The 13,368-nt window shown below is 50.2% G+C and overlaps 1 protein-coding gene across 7 annotated transcripts; it reads left to right on the top strand.

Annotated features, from left to right (window-relative positions):
* The first annotated feature begins 565 nt into the window (after nucleotides 1–565).
* Nucleotides 566–11,174, top strand: KMO (kynurenine 3-monooxygenase). Of its 7 annotated transcripts, none has more exons than XM_075094225.1 (15): nucleotides 566–724; nucleotides 1,953–2,022; nucleotides 3,604–3,701; nucleotides 4,684–4,773; nucleotides 5,020–5,068; nucleotides 5,841–5,928; nucleotides 6,582–6,747; nucleotides 7,268–7,339; nucleotides 7,879–8,000; nucleotides 9,378–9,525; nucleotides 9,989–10,046; nucleotides 10,159–10,241; nucleotides 10,514–10,615; nucleotides 10,709–10,879; nucleotides 10,965–11,174. In XM_075094225.1, the coding sequence occupies exons 1-15, from the start codon at nucleotides 671–673 to the stop codon at nucleotides 11,130–11,132; spliced, it is 1,539 nt and encodes a 512-aa protein (XP_074950326.1). In that variant the 5' UTR covers nucleotides 566–670; the 3' UTR covers nucleotides 11,133–11,174. The 7 variants fall into 7 exon arrangements, with proteins under 7 accessions (XP_074950326.1, XP_074950324.1, XP_074950322.1 ...); XM_075094221.1 differs by having other exon boundaries at nucleotides 587–724; nucleotides 10,709–10,768; XM_075094223.1 differs by lacking the exon at nucleotides 1,953–2,022 and having other exon boundaries at nucleotides 573–724; nucleotides 10,709–10,768.
* The last annotated feature ends 2,194 nt before the right edge of the window (nucleotides 11,175–13,368 follow it).

Here is a 13,368-nt window from a genome sequence, read left to right as displayed (position 1 = left end):
CTTACTGTGTGTGGTGTTGGATCAGCAGAGCACTTCCTCCCAAGGACGGGCATGTGAAATGGTGCATGGAGAGATGTCTCCTCACACCCTTATCCAAGTCCTAGAAAGCTTCTGCAGCATAGGTATGGACCCTCCGCTCAACATCACATCCCAAAATGTTTGAGCCACACACAGCTATCTTGGGTGAAAGATGTCCTCACAGATGGGATCAGGCCCCTGGGCAAGCAGTGTGGTTCACAAACCGCCCTCAGGAGAGTCAGGGTCTCTCTGCATCATCCCACCAATGCCTTCGCAGCCCAGAGAAGCACTAGCAAAAGCCCAGCAGATGCAAGTTCTCCTCCTGCCCTGTATGCATTTCATCAGGAGGTCCTTGAAGGCTGCAGAATTGCTTTACAATTTTCAGAAGAGGCCTTTTAATAAGGCCTGACTGAATAACACCACATTCACAACTCTTCACCTATGGCTCAGTGTGGCTGGCCACAAGGCCAGGCTGATTCACAGGCAGTCTCTGGGCTGTGAGTTAAACTTTAATATGAACCAGGTATAAGAACCCAGGCGTGACAGCCGCCCTCGCCCTTCCCCTTCCCCTCTCCACTGGCAAGGGCAGCGCAGCAGGACTGGGAGCGGGAATGCAGCAGTAAGAACCTGCAACCCAGGGGCTGCCCCAGCGATGGAGCCTGGTGACCCACAGGGGAAAAGAGTCGCCATTGTCGGGGGTGGTCTGGTAGGAGATACAGTTTGGCTGCTGTGTGATTGTGTTTTCCAGGGAGACAGGGCTGTGAAAGCATTGCTTGGATGTGGGGTGAATGTTTTTCTTAAAATCATTCCTCCTTCAGATGATGGGCTTTTATGGAGGAGTTGGTTGAGCTCCCACTGTGGGAGGGAGGAAGGTTCATTTGCAGCTAGGGCTTTGTAGGAGGAGAATGGCTCTTTCCCTCAAGGGAAAGCTTTGCTGCTGAGATAACCCAGGCACAGCGTGTGTCTGTGGTGGGCACTGGCCTTGAACAGTGTGTGCAAATAAATCCTGCTGCCAAGAGTCTTTTCTCAGAGGAAGGGGTTTGGGAGGTGGAGCAATGGTGCCCAGGTACACTAAATAACAGTCGTCATTTGGGCTGCCAGATCCTCCTGCCCCTTGGCTGTTTCTGGCTTTAACCAAGTCACTCGTGTGAAATGCTTTGCAAGGACTGAGACTTCGTAAATGCTGGGCTAAGAGGAAATTCCTTCCTCTGCCCACTTTTGTTTGGGAATAGTTTTCTTCCATTGCTACTTGCAGAGTGGTCTGACTCTAAAGGACAGCATGGAGCATTGCAGTACCTAAATCTCTCTATTGGCTTTTTGGCTGTTATCTTTTTGGACCCCATGCTGCTGGAAAAGAGTGATGACATAAGAGTCTGTAGTTCTGACTACAGGCTGACTACTACTACAAGTGATTAGTAATGGAAATTAAACAAGAAAGACAGACATCCATTTAAATAACAAGTGGGACATAAGTGTATATCCTTTTTAAGGTAACATCTTGCTTTTGCACAGGTCTAGCTTCCCCTAATGTGTTCCCAAGGGGATGCTGCAGCACCCTGAATTCTATTGAGGAAGATATAGTCTGGAGAGGAGCAGGGAGCTTGCCTGTACCAGCTCCTCTTGTCTATGGCTGATGGGGGTTAGCCTCACTGCAATTAGTCACTGTGTGTAATCAAGCCCTGAACTTAGTATGAATTTATATGATGAGTTTTGGTGAATGACTTTTGTCTTGGAGGCTCTGCAGGCACATCAGGGGTGCCAGAGGACTCCTCTCCAGGAAGAAGTCCTCTAAGGTTCTTGATCAAAGGGTCTTCCTGTATATGCTGAGCTACACCCCCTGACTGCCACTTTCCCTTGATGCAGTTCAGTAGCAATCCATTGATATAGCTACTACATAGCTACTTCATCCACCATTCCTGATCCTTCTTTTGTAGGTAGGTGCATTAAATGCCTGTTTCTTTGCTAGACGAGGTTTCCATGTTGATGTTTATGAAGCCAGAGAAGGTAAGTTCAGCCTGATCGTTACTGCTTTATTGTTTCTATCCCTTTACTGATAACAGTTCTTGAAATACAAAAAGAGGAACTGTGTGAGCTCACTGAAACTGCAGAAAGAAAATTAAATCTGAAAGCGTGGTACTTTGGAGATGTTCTTTTCACTCTTCCCTTTAGCTCCTGGGTGGGAAGCATTTATTTGAAATATGTTGGTTTGTGTGGAGGGAACCCACCCTTCAGCTACTAAAATGATGCCCTTTTTTACGTTCTTGGCTTAAATATTGACTCAAATCCTCACCTTTGAAAATTGATCTCAGCATGAAGAATTACAGCACAGTGCTGTTGAACCAAGCTGGGTCAGAAGTTTGGACGCAATGGCTGTTGTTAATGCTGTGGCATCTCTGTTAGGGTTAAAAGCGTCACTTGGCTGGTAACTGCTGCCACTGGTGGTGAGGAGGGCTGGTGGCGAGAGGGGTAGAAGGAGAGATGGAGTGATTTCAGGAAGCCTCCCACCCTGCAGGGCACTGCAACAGAGAAATGATAACTTGGAGCCCAGGTGCTGGCTGAAAGGGAGAGAAATAATTTGCCTTCAGTGTCTATCAGCTGACAGACAAAACCTGGGCGGAGATGGCAAGCCAAGCGGCAGATGAGAGTGACACCATAGAAAGTGAAACTCAACTCAAACGTGCAGTGACGGGAAGGAGAAGCTGCATGTGGCACATGGTCTCTGTGATAACTCCTCTTGCTTGGGCAGACATGAGGATGGGCGGTTCTGCTGCATGGCTTCCAGCTACACCTGTCCCAAGTCCTGCATACAGCTCTGGGTCCCTGTCATAGAAACAGGAGGTCACAGCAGCCAGCCCCAAGTGATGCCAGCAGGCCACAGGCTCAGAGCAAAAGTAAACAGCTTTTCATCATAGTTTAAGTCTTTGCTGGATGTTGTATATGCTAGAGGATTCACAGGTTCAAAAAGCCTCTGGTTGCTCTTACCTGCCTTCTGAGTTGGTTGGATTTTACCACTTTGGTCCAGTTTTTGACCCATTTCTTGTGCTGAGATGCAACCCTGAAAGCTATTGGGATGAGGCTCTGCCACATGTACTGGCCGGACAACCTGGGAAGCCTGAGTGAGACCATTTGGAGGAGGAACAGGCCAGTACCAAGACATTTCCATCTGGACAGTGATGGAGAATGTGACCTGCCAGTATCCTGAAAAGTGTCAGTATGTGAGTCTCAACAGAAGCTGCCAGGCATTCATCAATCAGCTCTCTCTGCTTAGAGGGTAAATGCCTCTTAGGGATAATGTGCCCTCCGGCACTGTAGGGAGCTGTCAGGATCCGGCATTCCCTTTGCAGCACTTGGCTGCCACTGCTTCTTCTAGGCTAGAGGAGGCAGCTAGAAAGCAGCCCTCGAAGCTGCTCAGCTGCCTTCCCAACAGCTGAACATGCCCCCTGATACCTGCCCTTTCTGCACGCAGAGCAGGGGAATAGGGACTCTCCACTGCTCTGCCTGCTGTCACTGCCAGGATTTGGGGAGATGCTGCCTGCACCAGGCTGTGGTATTGGTGCCTCCATAACCACTGCTCTTTCTATGCAGATATCCGGGTGGCCAGCTTTGCCCGTGGCAGAAGCATTAACTTGGCCCTGTCCCACAGAGGACGCCAAGCCCTCCGAGCCGTGGGGATGGAAGAGCAGGTACACTGGCAGCTTCCATCAGTGGTGGGGTCTCTGTCATTAAAACTCTGTTGACTTCAGCTGGTGATGGATGGGCTCTCTTCTGTTTCCTAAGCACGCAGGGGCCACCACAGCAGTAGCTCTGCTTTTGTGAGGGTGGAGGTAGACCTCTCCCACTGCATGCCTGCAGCCTAGCTCTCCACTGCTTCACGGCACAGCTGCCAATGGGGATCTCCCCCAGACTGAGGGCAGCACCCAGCCCTGGGCAGCTGGGCTCTGCTCGTGGCAGAGGGTGCTCCCCTGGGAGACCAACACTCAGACAACACCTTCCAGTGTTTACCTCTCCCCCATGCTCCCCTCCCTCCTGGAGGGTGAGGTCAAACAGGGCAGGAGTAGGTGGACTCCCAAAAGAGCTGGAATACCAGCAGGATGCAATAAAAGGGGCTGGTTTCTCCACTGACATGGCCATGTTTATATTTTCCCACCAAACCCTAAGCTTTGGGCTAACCCCTGAAATCCGTGCACACTCACCTCTGCACAGCACACTTGGCTTAGAGCCCACATTCCTCTGCAGGATGCCTGCTACTATTTAACATCCAGCTGTTGGCAGTGGTGGGATCTCCTGGCGCCGGTTCCCTGCAGAGAAGGAGCCCAGGCTTTGACAGCTCGTATCCCAGCACCAGGATGCAATTTGGCTGTCATACCTTGTCCTGTCCAGCACCCTGCAGCTTTTCATGTCCTTTCTATCAAAAAATAATTTTCTACTCATTTTTATGAGAACAAGCTTGTAACTAATCTCAATAAAAGGTAGTGACTTGTCACTGACAGACCTGTAAAATTTCCCCCAGTAACTTAGATAGCCACATGAAAACGTATGAGCAGAGAGCATCCCATTCTGCCTGGAGTACACTGCGAGGAGGGAATGGTGCTTGGTAGCCTGTGCCCTGCCCCTTGGCAACTCAGTTTTGCCCAGAAGGCTGGGTTGCATTCCTTTCCATTTCAGGTTGTGTCCAAAGGCATTCCCATGAGGGCAAGGAGGATACATATGCTTTCGGGGAAGAAGTACTCTATCCCCTACGGGAAGAAGAACCAGGTACTGTCCTCGTGCTGCCACTTGGAGATGCTTTGCAGAGCATGATGGGTCTTTGATAGCATTTGTAGCTCTTTGTGATGGACAGTCTGGGGCTTACAGTCTTAGAAAGGATGCTGTAAATGGGAAGGGGATTGCATGACCCCCCAGGTTCAGCAGGGCTGTTTGGAGAGGGTAATGTTTCTTGTCTGGCCATGCAGAGCATCCTTCAGCAATGCCTCCTGAACCCTGTGTTTGTTTGCCTTGCAGTACATTCTCTCTGTGGACAGATCAAACTTAAACAGAGAGCTGCTAACAGGTAGGTTGCCAGGGCTGTCTGCAAACACTTTTATGCCCTGTTCACTGAAGATTTAGGGCTTGTCCCATGAACAGGAGACACTGGGCCCCAGACCCTTTTTGCCAGTGAGTTCTGCATAACCTGGCTCTCAGAAGGTGCAAACATGAAATAGCTGGGTTTTTTAAAGAAGAAAATCTGTGCTGTTTCCCTGCTGCTTGTCTGACACAAAAGGATATTCAAACAAGCCCCCCTGAGGCGTGTGCAGAAATCCTGGAGGAGCAGCTCTCCCTTGTTTGCCTTTGAGTGGGAGCTGCTTCAGCCCCCTGGCTCCTGGCACCGGACTCTGCTCCCAGAACTTCACCAGCCAAAGCAGGAGCTATCTCCTTAGCCTTGCCGTGGGTTGTGGCATTTTCTGCAACCCCTGATTGTACAGAGTCAAATAGAAATAGGAGCACTGTGGCAAAGCGTATAATCAGGCCAGGCCTGATTTCCCCGAATTTCCCATTGACTACAGGCATTCCATCCTGAAATACAATGTAGTGGTGGTGGAAACAGGTCAATGGCTCATGTCATCGCAGGGAAGAAAGAAATCTTTGCAGGATTCCTTACACTTTTTAGTTTTCACCAGAGTTGACCAAATGCAGTCCTAGTGTGCTCTGCCCTCTGGCCATCACTCAACACAGCAATCTTCTTTGCTGTAATGGCGAAAGTCCCTATAATTTAGGGATTCTTCGGAAATAATTTTGCGGTCACAGTACAAGTCTCTACATTTATTTGTATTTTCTTTTCACAGCTGCTGAGAAGTACTCCAACACTAAACTGTACTTTGGACACAAGCTCGTGGGGTGCAACACAGAGTTGGGGAAGTTAACCATAAAAAGGTAATCCCTGTGCAAGCCTAGGATCAAGTGCTGTGTTCAGTTAGTTTCTGCTTAATCATTCATAAACCCTCAAACAATTGAGCAATCTCAGTTTGAAACTAGCGTGTTATTACAGAGCAGGCAAAACTCAGTGTCAGCTTTGGAAAGGAGAGACATCAAAGCAGGGTTCATGGGGTTGCTAAAACAAATTTAAGCAACTCCCTAACCCACAGCAGCCTGGCAGTAGGCAAGGCATATGGTTGCTGACCTGTGCAGTGAATAAATGTTCCAGTCTCCATAGTGCTGGTTTTCAGGGACAGATTGCTCATCAGGGAGGGCAGCTAATGACCTTGTTTCATAATTGTGTTAAGTTCTGGTCATGACCCCCTGTCCACTTGGGGATGCAGGCTCTATGAAATAGTGCTATCCCAACAGCGCCTGTTGCATTCTTGGGTAGATCTGGCAGAGTTATGCTTTTGATAACCTACAGGATAATTATTTCTCCTAATGCTGAGCTTCCGAGTCAGTGAAGGCCAGTCTTCCCTCACCCTAGAAGATTAATAATCCTGGAGGTGACCCTGGCATTTTGCAAAAGGCAGATCCACTGTATCCAGTGGTGCTAAGTTGGCCTGGACTTACGGCAGGATTGATCCAAGGGACTCTCTTGCTTTCAGATCTGACCAGCGGCCATTGGAATTCACCTATGATCTCATCGTGGGATGTGATGGAGCCTTCTCAACAGTCAGAAAGCAGTTCATGAGGCAAACACGCTTTAACTACAGTCATGAGTACATTCCTCATGGCTATATGGAGCTGACCATCCCTCCCAAGGATGGAGACGTAAGTGTGCCTGTGCTGGGGGCTGCTACCACCTTTGCAGATGGGACACCCTGCTTCCCTCATGGTGGCTCTGCTACAGCAGCTCTAGAGAAACTAATTTCTTGCTTGTGGCTCAGCCAAGGGATGAAAACTTTCCTAGGAGAAGGCAAGCATCTCTTCCTCTTCCAGTGGTGGGGACAACGTCTTGGTACCTGGCTGCAAAAATCCTAGAGAGCCTGCTCTGGGGCGGAGGGATTGACTCTAACTCTGAGAGGTCCTGGGGTTATGAGAACGTGTCTGTGAGGATATCAGTGATAGCAAAACAGCAGATTTTTGCCCATCTTTCCTATCCTTTCCTCTTGCCAGTGCTCTGTGTCTCCCTGTAACATCAGGTACCAGAAAGGGGCCCTGCAGTCATTGTGTCTTCTCATGGTACAAAGGATGGGAACTGGTGTGCTGATCTGGAGGGGAACCAGAGGCTGGACTGGGGAAGCTGAGCGGGGCAGGTCAGGGACACAAGGTGATCTTCCTTCTCTTTCAGTTTGCCATGGAACCAAACTACCTCCATATCTGGCCAAGAAACACCTTCATGATGATTGCACTGCCCAACATGGTGATAACCCACAGCCATGCTCCCTTGGGGCACGGGGTGGAGCTTGTGGGGATGAGCTGGCTGCGGTGGGAGGCACATGACAGGGGCTGGGTGGGCTGACAAGGTATCTGGAGGGACACCCAGCCTGTGCCAGGCGTGCCACAACCCGGGAGGGTGCAGGGCAGGACCCTCAGAGCTGGTCCTGCCTCACAGCGCTGAGCAGGTACCTGTGCCACTTCTCTCTGCTCACACATCCGAGCCCACCCGAGCCCCCACAGCTCTCTGCAGCTTGATGGTATAAACCAGATACAGGAGTACCAGGGCAGCATGTGAGGCCTGTGCTGGCAGATCACATGCTGCTTTTTTCTGCCTCTCCCCTGCCTGCCCCCAGTGTGTGCAAGTCCACCATGGGAAATAGGGTGGCTGGGCGCTCATCCCTGCTGTGCATGTGGGTCGCTGTGACTGCTGGGTGACAGGCTTGGCACTGAGGTGCTACTCCAGGTGCCAGGTGCTCTCTGTGGCCTCTGGGCTTTTTTATGACATTCCTCCCTGGCTGGCAGGACAAGTCCTTCACCTGCACACTCTTCATGCCCTTTGAGGAATTTGAGAAGCTCACAACAGGCGAGCAAGTGCTGGGATTTTTCCAGACACACTTCCCAGATGCCATCCCCCTCATCGGAGAGTAAGTGTTCTCATCTCCCCTGCTCACCCATCAACACAGTGCTGCAAAGTCAGGGGATGCATCCCCATCCAGACTCAGGGTCCTGGTGACAGAGACTCCACTGAAGCTGGTGGGCCAAGGGGTTGTGAATGCTGTTTGGGTGGATCCCCATGGCCTGTAGGTCTGAAAGAGGGGGATTGAACAGACTGAGGTCTGCATTTTGTCTGCACTGGAATAGCAGTCTCAGCAGCAGGGCACAGCCCCATCCCATGGAAGTTTCTGGTGAAGTCGCACAGAAGCACTGCTTTGTCCCTTGGAGGCACAGCCCAGGCCCTGCCACTGTAGGAACAAAAAGCAGATGACTTCCTGCTGCTTTCATATTGCTGTTAAAGGCTTTGAACTCAAGGGATGGATTAGCTGTTCATAAGCCATTGTTTTTGATATTAGAGGTGGGTGAGCAAAGTGACTCCACTAGAGCAACAGTAAGGGTTGCATGGTGAAACGAGCAGTGCAAAGGTAATCCAGCTGTTTAGAGAGCTGAGTTGTGCAAATGTTGAGATTCTAGCTAACAGACTGAGAAAAGCTGGGCTTGGCAAAAAAACCTCAACCAACAAAACAAACCACTGTGCTGACTAAACAAAGCACTTATCGACTGTATGGCTAAAACAAGTATCAAGGCTGTGAGATCCAAGAGCAGGCAGTTCCCAGTGGTGTGCTGCTCCCTGGGCAGTAGGGACCCTCTTGCTGCTGGGCTGCACAAGGGCAGCCGCACAGAGCTGGAACATGCCACCCTTCCTGGGGGCCCTGGTGGCAGTGGGGATGGGGACCAGCCTTTCCAGCACACATCCTGATGGCTGTGGCTCTGTTCAGCATGTCCTAATTTTTCTGCAAAGAGGGAAGCTCCCCAGCTGGTGGAAACTCCAACCCACACTATTAATGTTTCTTCTTTGCAACATCATTATCTATTATGGATTTTTTGGCTGATGCAAAGGGTCTCAGCTGTGTTATGCAGTTTCCTCTTGAGGAGACTGTATCACAGGGCTTCATATAAATTTAGAAACTCACATATCTGCTAGTGTATCCTTCCTACAGTGACCGCCATCCACCACTGCTCCTCGTAAGAGATCTGAGACATCAATGACACTTACTCACAGTCTAGTTGTGTACAGAGCTTAAAACCCGTAGACAGAGTATTTGGTCCATAGGGAAAATTAATGAAATAGGTTTTCTGGCTTCCACATTTTTCCCAGCACAGAGATCCTAGTGAGTAGACTTGGGTTTTGCATCCCAATGCTGTCAGTGCCCATGGGCCTGGCTTCCTGCGCTTGAACATGGCATGACTTGCTCTTCTTGTCTCTTGTGGTCCCACAAGTGAAGTATCTGTTGTTTTGTCTGAAGGCAAGAGCTGAAGCACGATTACTTTTTGCTGCCAGCCCAGGCCATGATATCTGTGAAGTGCTCCTCCTACCACCTTGCTTCCCGGTGTGTGCTGATGGGAGATGCCGCACATGCCATTGTGCCCTTCTACGGTCAGGGCATGAATGCAGTAAGTTCATGGCTGGGCCTGGGCTGTGTCAGTTGGGTCCCTACTCTTTTCACCCAGAAATGCCTAGTTTCAGAGTGTAGCTCCATAGACTTCATGGGCTGGCCTGTCCCACGGTCTGATGTCCTCTGCACTGGCAGGTGTTGAACTCTCAGGCACCTGGTTGCTCACCAGGACCTGGCTGTCCTCCAGGGAGAATAGGGGGTGGGGCGGTGGTGCTGCCTTCCCATGGGGCAGAGAACTGCATGGGGGGGGGCAGCAGCACAGCCCCAGGCTGCCAGGAAAGGTAACCCCCTGGATTTCTCTCCAGGATGCCTGGCAGAGTGGCCTGCAGTAAGACTTCTTCTCTGAAGCTTTGGTCAGTGGGACCCTGTGTGTGTGAACAGCTACACTAGCTAAGCATCCAGGAGGGCTCTTGTGAACACATGTCTCCTTCTGCCTATTTACCCTCTAACTTTTCTCCCAGGGCTTTGAGGATTGTCTGGTCTTTGATGAATTAATGGACCAGTTCCACAATGACCTTGGTGAGTGAGATGGCCAGGGAGGAGCAAGAGCAGAGGAGGATCTCTCTGCAGCTGGAAGCAGCTAGATATCTTGCTGGGGAGCTGCTCATGAGCTACCATTTTCTTCTCCCAGGTGCCTGCCTTCCTGAGTTCTCCAGGTTGAGGGTGCCAGATGACCATGCAATCTCAGATTTAGCCATGTACAACTACGTAGAGGTAGGCAAGCCGCACACAGACTTGTGGTGCCATGGGCAGTGCACACAGAGGCACCCTGTTAGGATGCATGCAGCGAGTGGGTGCTCTGGCAAGACTCTGGTTGGGCGCTCACCCTAGCAGGCTTTAGCATGAGAGTTCCTTGGAAATGCCACTGGGACCGGGGAGGCTCTGCTCCCTGTGGAAACCCCCAGCACAGGCAGTAGGAGAGCTAGAAAAATGCAGGGGACTCCACCAAGATGCCCTACAAAGGGGTAATGGTTGCTCTGTTATAGATGCGCAAGCGTGTGAATTCAACGTGGTTCATTTTCCGGAAGCATGTAGACAACTTCCTCCACATGCTTATGCCATCCACCATTGTCCCGTTGTACACAATGGTAAGGCCAGCACCTTGGTCCCCACTGCCTGAGCTGCCACGAACTCCTCCTGGCTGGCTTTGAGGTGGTGACGTGCTCCTGCAACCCTCCCAGGTGACCTTCACCAGAATTCGCTACCATGAGGCACTTCAGCGCTGGAAGTGGCAGGAAAAGGTTGGTCAGCGGTGGTGCCCATCCTCCTTGTGCCATGAGTGTAATAAGCATCCTGCACACCAGCACTGTTCAGCTGCAGGGGGGAGAGCTTTGGTGGTGGGATACTGCCAGGTGGGTGCAGGCGTGAAGACTTCACTTGGTGCTACAAGGTAGGAGAACCTCTGATGACACTGGGGTTTCTCTTTGACACTTGCAGATAATTAATCGAGGGCTCTTTGTCATGGGGGCAGCAGGACTGTGTGGCACCTACCTGCTCATAAAGTGGCTGGCTCAGGACTCTGAAATCTGCATGGAAAACTTGTGGGGCTGGTCCCATTATCTCAAGTATATTGGTAATTTTCCCTTTGGCACAGAAATAGCATAAATGTAAGCGGAGTTTCTGGTTGTAATAAAAATGAAGGCATCAGCTGTTGGCTCAGCTGGATGATATTGTTTCTTCTGGGATGTGGCCTGGCAAATTCTGCAACCCCTCTGCCTCCTACCTTCCCAGTAGTGGTGGTGCTCCCTTTCCCTGGGCAAGATCCCTGCTCAGACATCTCTCTGCCTCATCTCAGCAGCCTTGTCTTGAGTGATGCCGTGTCTCATGGGCTGGGTGCAGGTTTTATGTGCAGTAATGGGCAGAGCATGGGTCCTCCCAACCAGCAGGACAGCCATTTGAACCATTTGTGGTGTCCCAGCCTGTACTACTGACTTCTGCTCTTACCAAAATCAATACCTTGACTTGAAAATCAGCCGAATTCCTCCCCACCCCAAGTCAAAGAAACTATAGTTCAGTTATTCTTGGTGGAAATGAAACAACTTTAAGAAAGGATATTCTGGGGTGGTGCTTGAAGCCTGGAGAAAGGGTTGTTCCACACCTGGCTGGCAAGTACTTCTGACTTTTGCAAGCAGGTCTCCACAGAGGGAGCACCAAGCCTTTGGGCTAAGGCAAGACCAGGGGCCTGAAGGACCCACCTAGCTCACTATTTTCCCTCTGGTCTTTTACATGTGCCCTAGCATATAATTCTTTCTAATGCAATTACTGATCATATTTATTTTTGAAAAAGTCTGGATCTAGCATCAATTTTCTCTAATTGTCCTCTAAATCATGTATGTGGTTGTACTTGCACTGCACACACTACGCCAGCAGTAAGACCTGCAGCTGCTGACTGGGGAGATACAGTCTTTTCAAGTTCAAGTAACAACAGCCTCTGCCTGGGTCCCTGGCAATGGGCATGTCATCCAAGACCCAGCACCCTAATGGGTGCCTCTGGTGTCTTTGTGCAGCCAGGCATGGGGTGCACAGGACCTACACTGAGTTGTGAGTCCTTGTGCCAAAAATAGCTGCAGGCCAGGAGAGTACTGGGGGAAGTATCAGACACACTTTCGTCCTCCTTACCTTGCCCTAGAATCTCACAGTCACTGTTGAAGAACAGCAAAATGACCCAAATTAACCCCTGATCTGATGTGGTACAACCACTCTTGTTAAAGGTGGTTTACATATAGCTGCCAGTAGATGGGCAGGGACAAGAACTGGTTTGCATCATTTAGTGCGTCATTTTTGGCTTGCAGGGGAGCACCTTTCAGGATGTAGACAGCAAATTAGTGTAGAGGACAATCTGTTTTTTTAGTCAGAATCTTTCTCAAGCACTGTGTCTATGGGAGATGCTGGCACCAATAACAGGATTTTGCTGTAATTTTTCCGATGAATGCTTCAGCTGCTGCCCTTGCACCTGATTCTTAACAGGACAGATGTATTTGCTGTATATATTCGTGTTAAACCTCTTCAAAGAACAAATGATAACGTGAGAGAATACAGCTATATGGAAATTATTCTTAAATTTAATATTATTATTAAATTTAAAGCAAAGATGGTATTTCACAGGAATGGCCCTACAAGGTAAGAGCACTTAGGTGCTGTGCATGGTTTGGAAAAGTGCTGAGCTGGAGATGCTCTGGGTATTGCCTCATCTTTTGCACACCTGGCCCTCAGCATGTCTGATGTGCTTGCAGAGAGGGAAAAGAGCCTTGGGGGTGGTGGAAGAAGCTGCGGCTGAGCTCTGAGCTGCAGGCAATGTTTCACAGTTCAAACAATAGCTCCTTTGCCTCCTTGTCATGCAGAGGGCTCAAGGCCTGGCAGAGGTAAGCTAAGCTTGCAGAGGCCCAAGCAGAACCTTGCCTGAGGTAGGTCTGAGAGGGGAGCAACACTGGGGAGCAGCTGATGATTTGGAAAAAAGATTCAGTGCATGTTACCTGGCTGCTCTTCATCTCCAGGTACAGGTGCTCACTAGCCCTTAGCACCTACCACCTCACTGCAACCTCCAGAGCAGAATGCCTGCCTGGAGAACCCTCCATGTCCAATTCAGCAGTGAGTGCTTTAGAAACTAGTGCAAACATGATGGTGGAGACCAGTGCAGCAGAGGAAGGCGTGGAGCAACCTGGGAGCAGATCCCACTAAAGCAGAAAGGAAAAGGCAGTTTTGAAATCCCAGCTCCAAATCAAAGCTGGAAGCATCCTGTGCACTCAGCTGGTTTTGGGGCTTGGTGTCTGAAGCTCCTGCCAGAAGCCAAAGCTAGCATCAAGAGCTGAGACAGTTGGTAACCAGTATGGGAGCCATTGTG

This window comes from Phalacrocorax aristotelis, chromosome 5 (genome assembly GCF_949628215.1).
Source record: "Phalacrocorax aristotelis chromosome 5, bGulAri2.1, whole genome shotgun sequence".
In the NCBI taxonomy this organism is placed as follows: Eukaryota; Metazoa; Chordata; class Aves; order Suliformes; family Phalacrocoracidae; genus Phalacrocorax; species Phalacrocorax aristotelis.
Note: the sequence above shows the minus strand (reverse complement) of the source record. Positions and strands in the feature narration are given on the sequence as shown.

Bases quoted from the DNA above. Each gene is read 5' to 3' on its own strand.
- KMO (XM_075094225.1), top strand. From the start codon at position 671: ATGGAGCCTGGTGACCCACAGGGGAAAAGAGTCGCCATTGTCGGGGGT. The intron at 5,069-5,840 runs GTAGGTTGCCAG...TTCTTTTCACAG, and splicing joins AAACAGAGAGCTGCTAACAG to CTGCTGAGAAGTACTCCAAC. The intron at 10,242-10,513 runs GTAGGCAAGCCG...GCTCTGTTATAG, and splicing joins CCATGTACAACTACGTAGAG to ATGCGCAAGCGTGTGAATTC.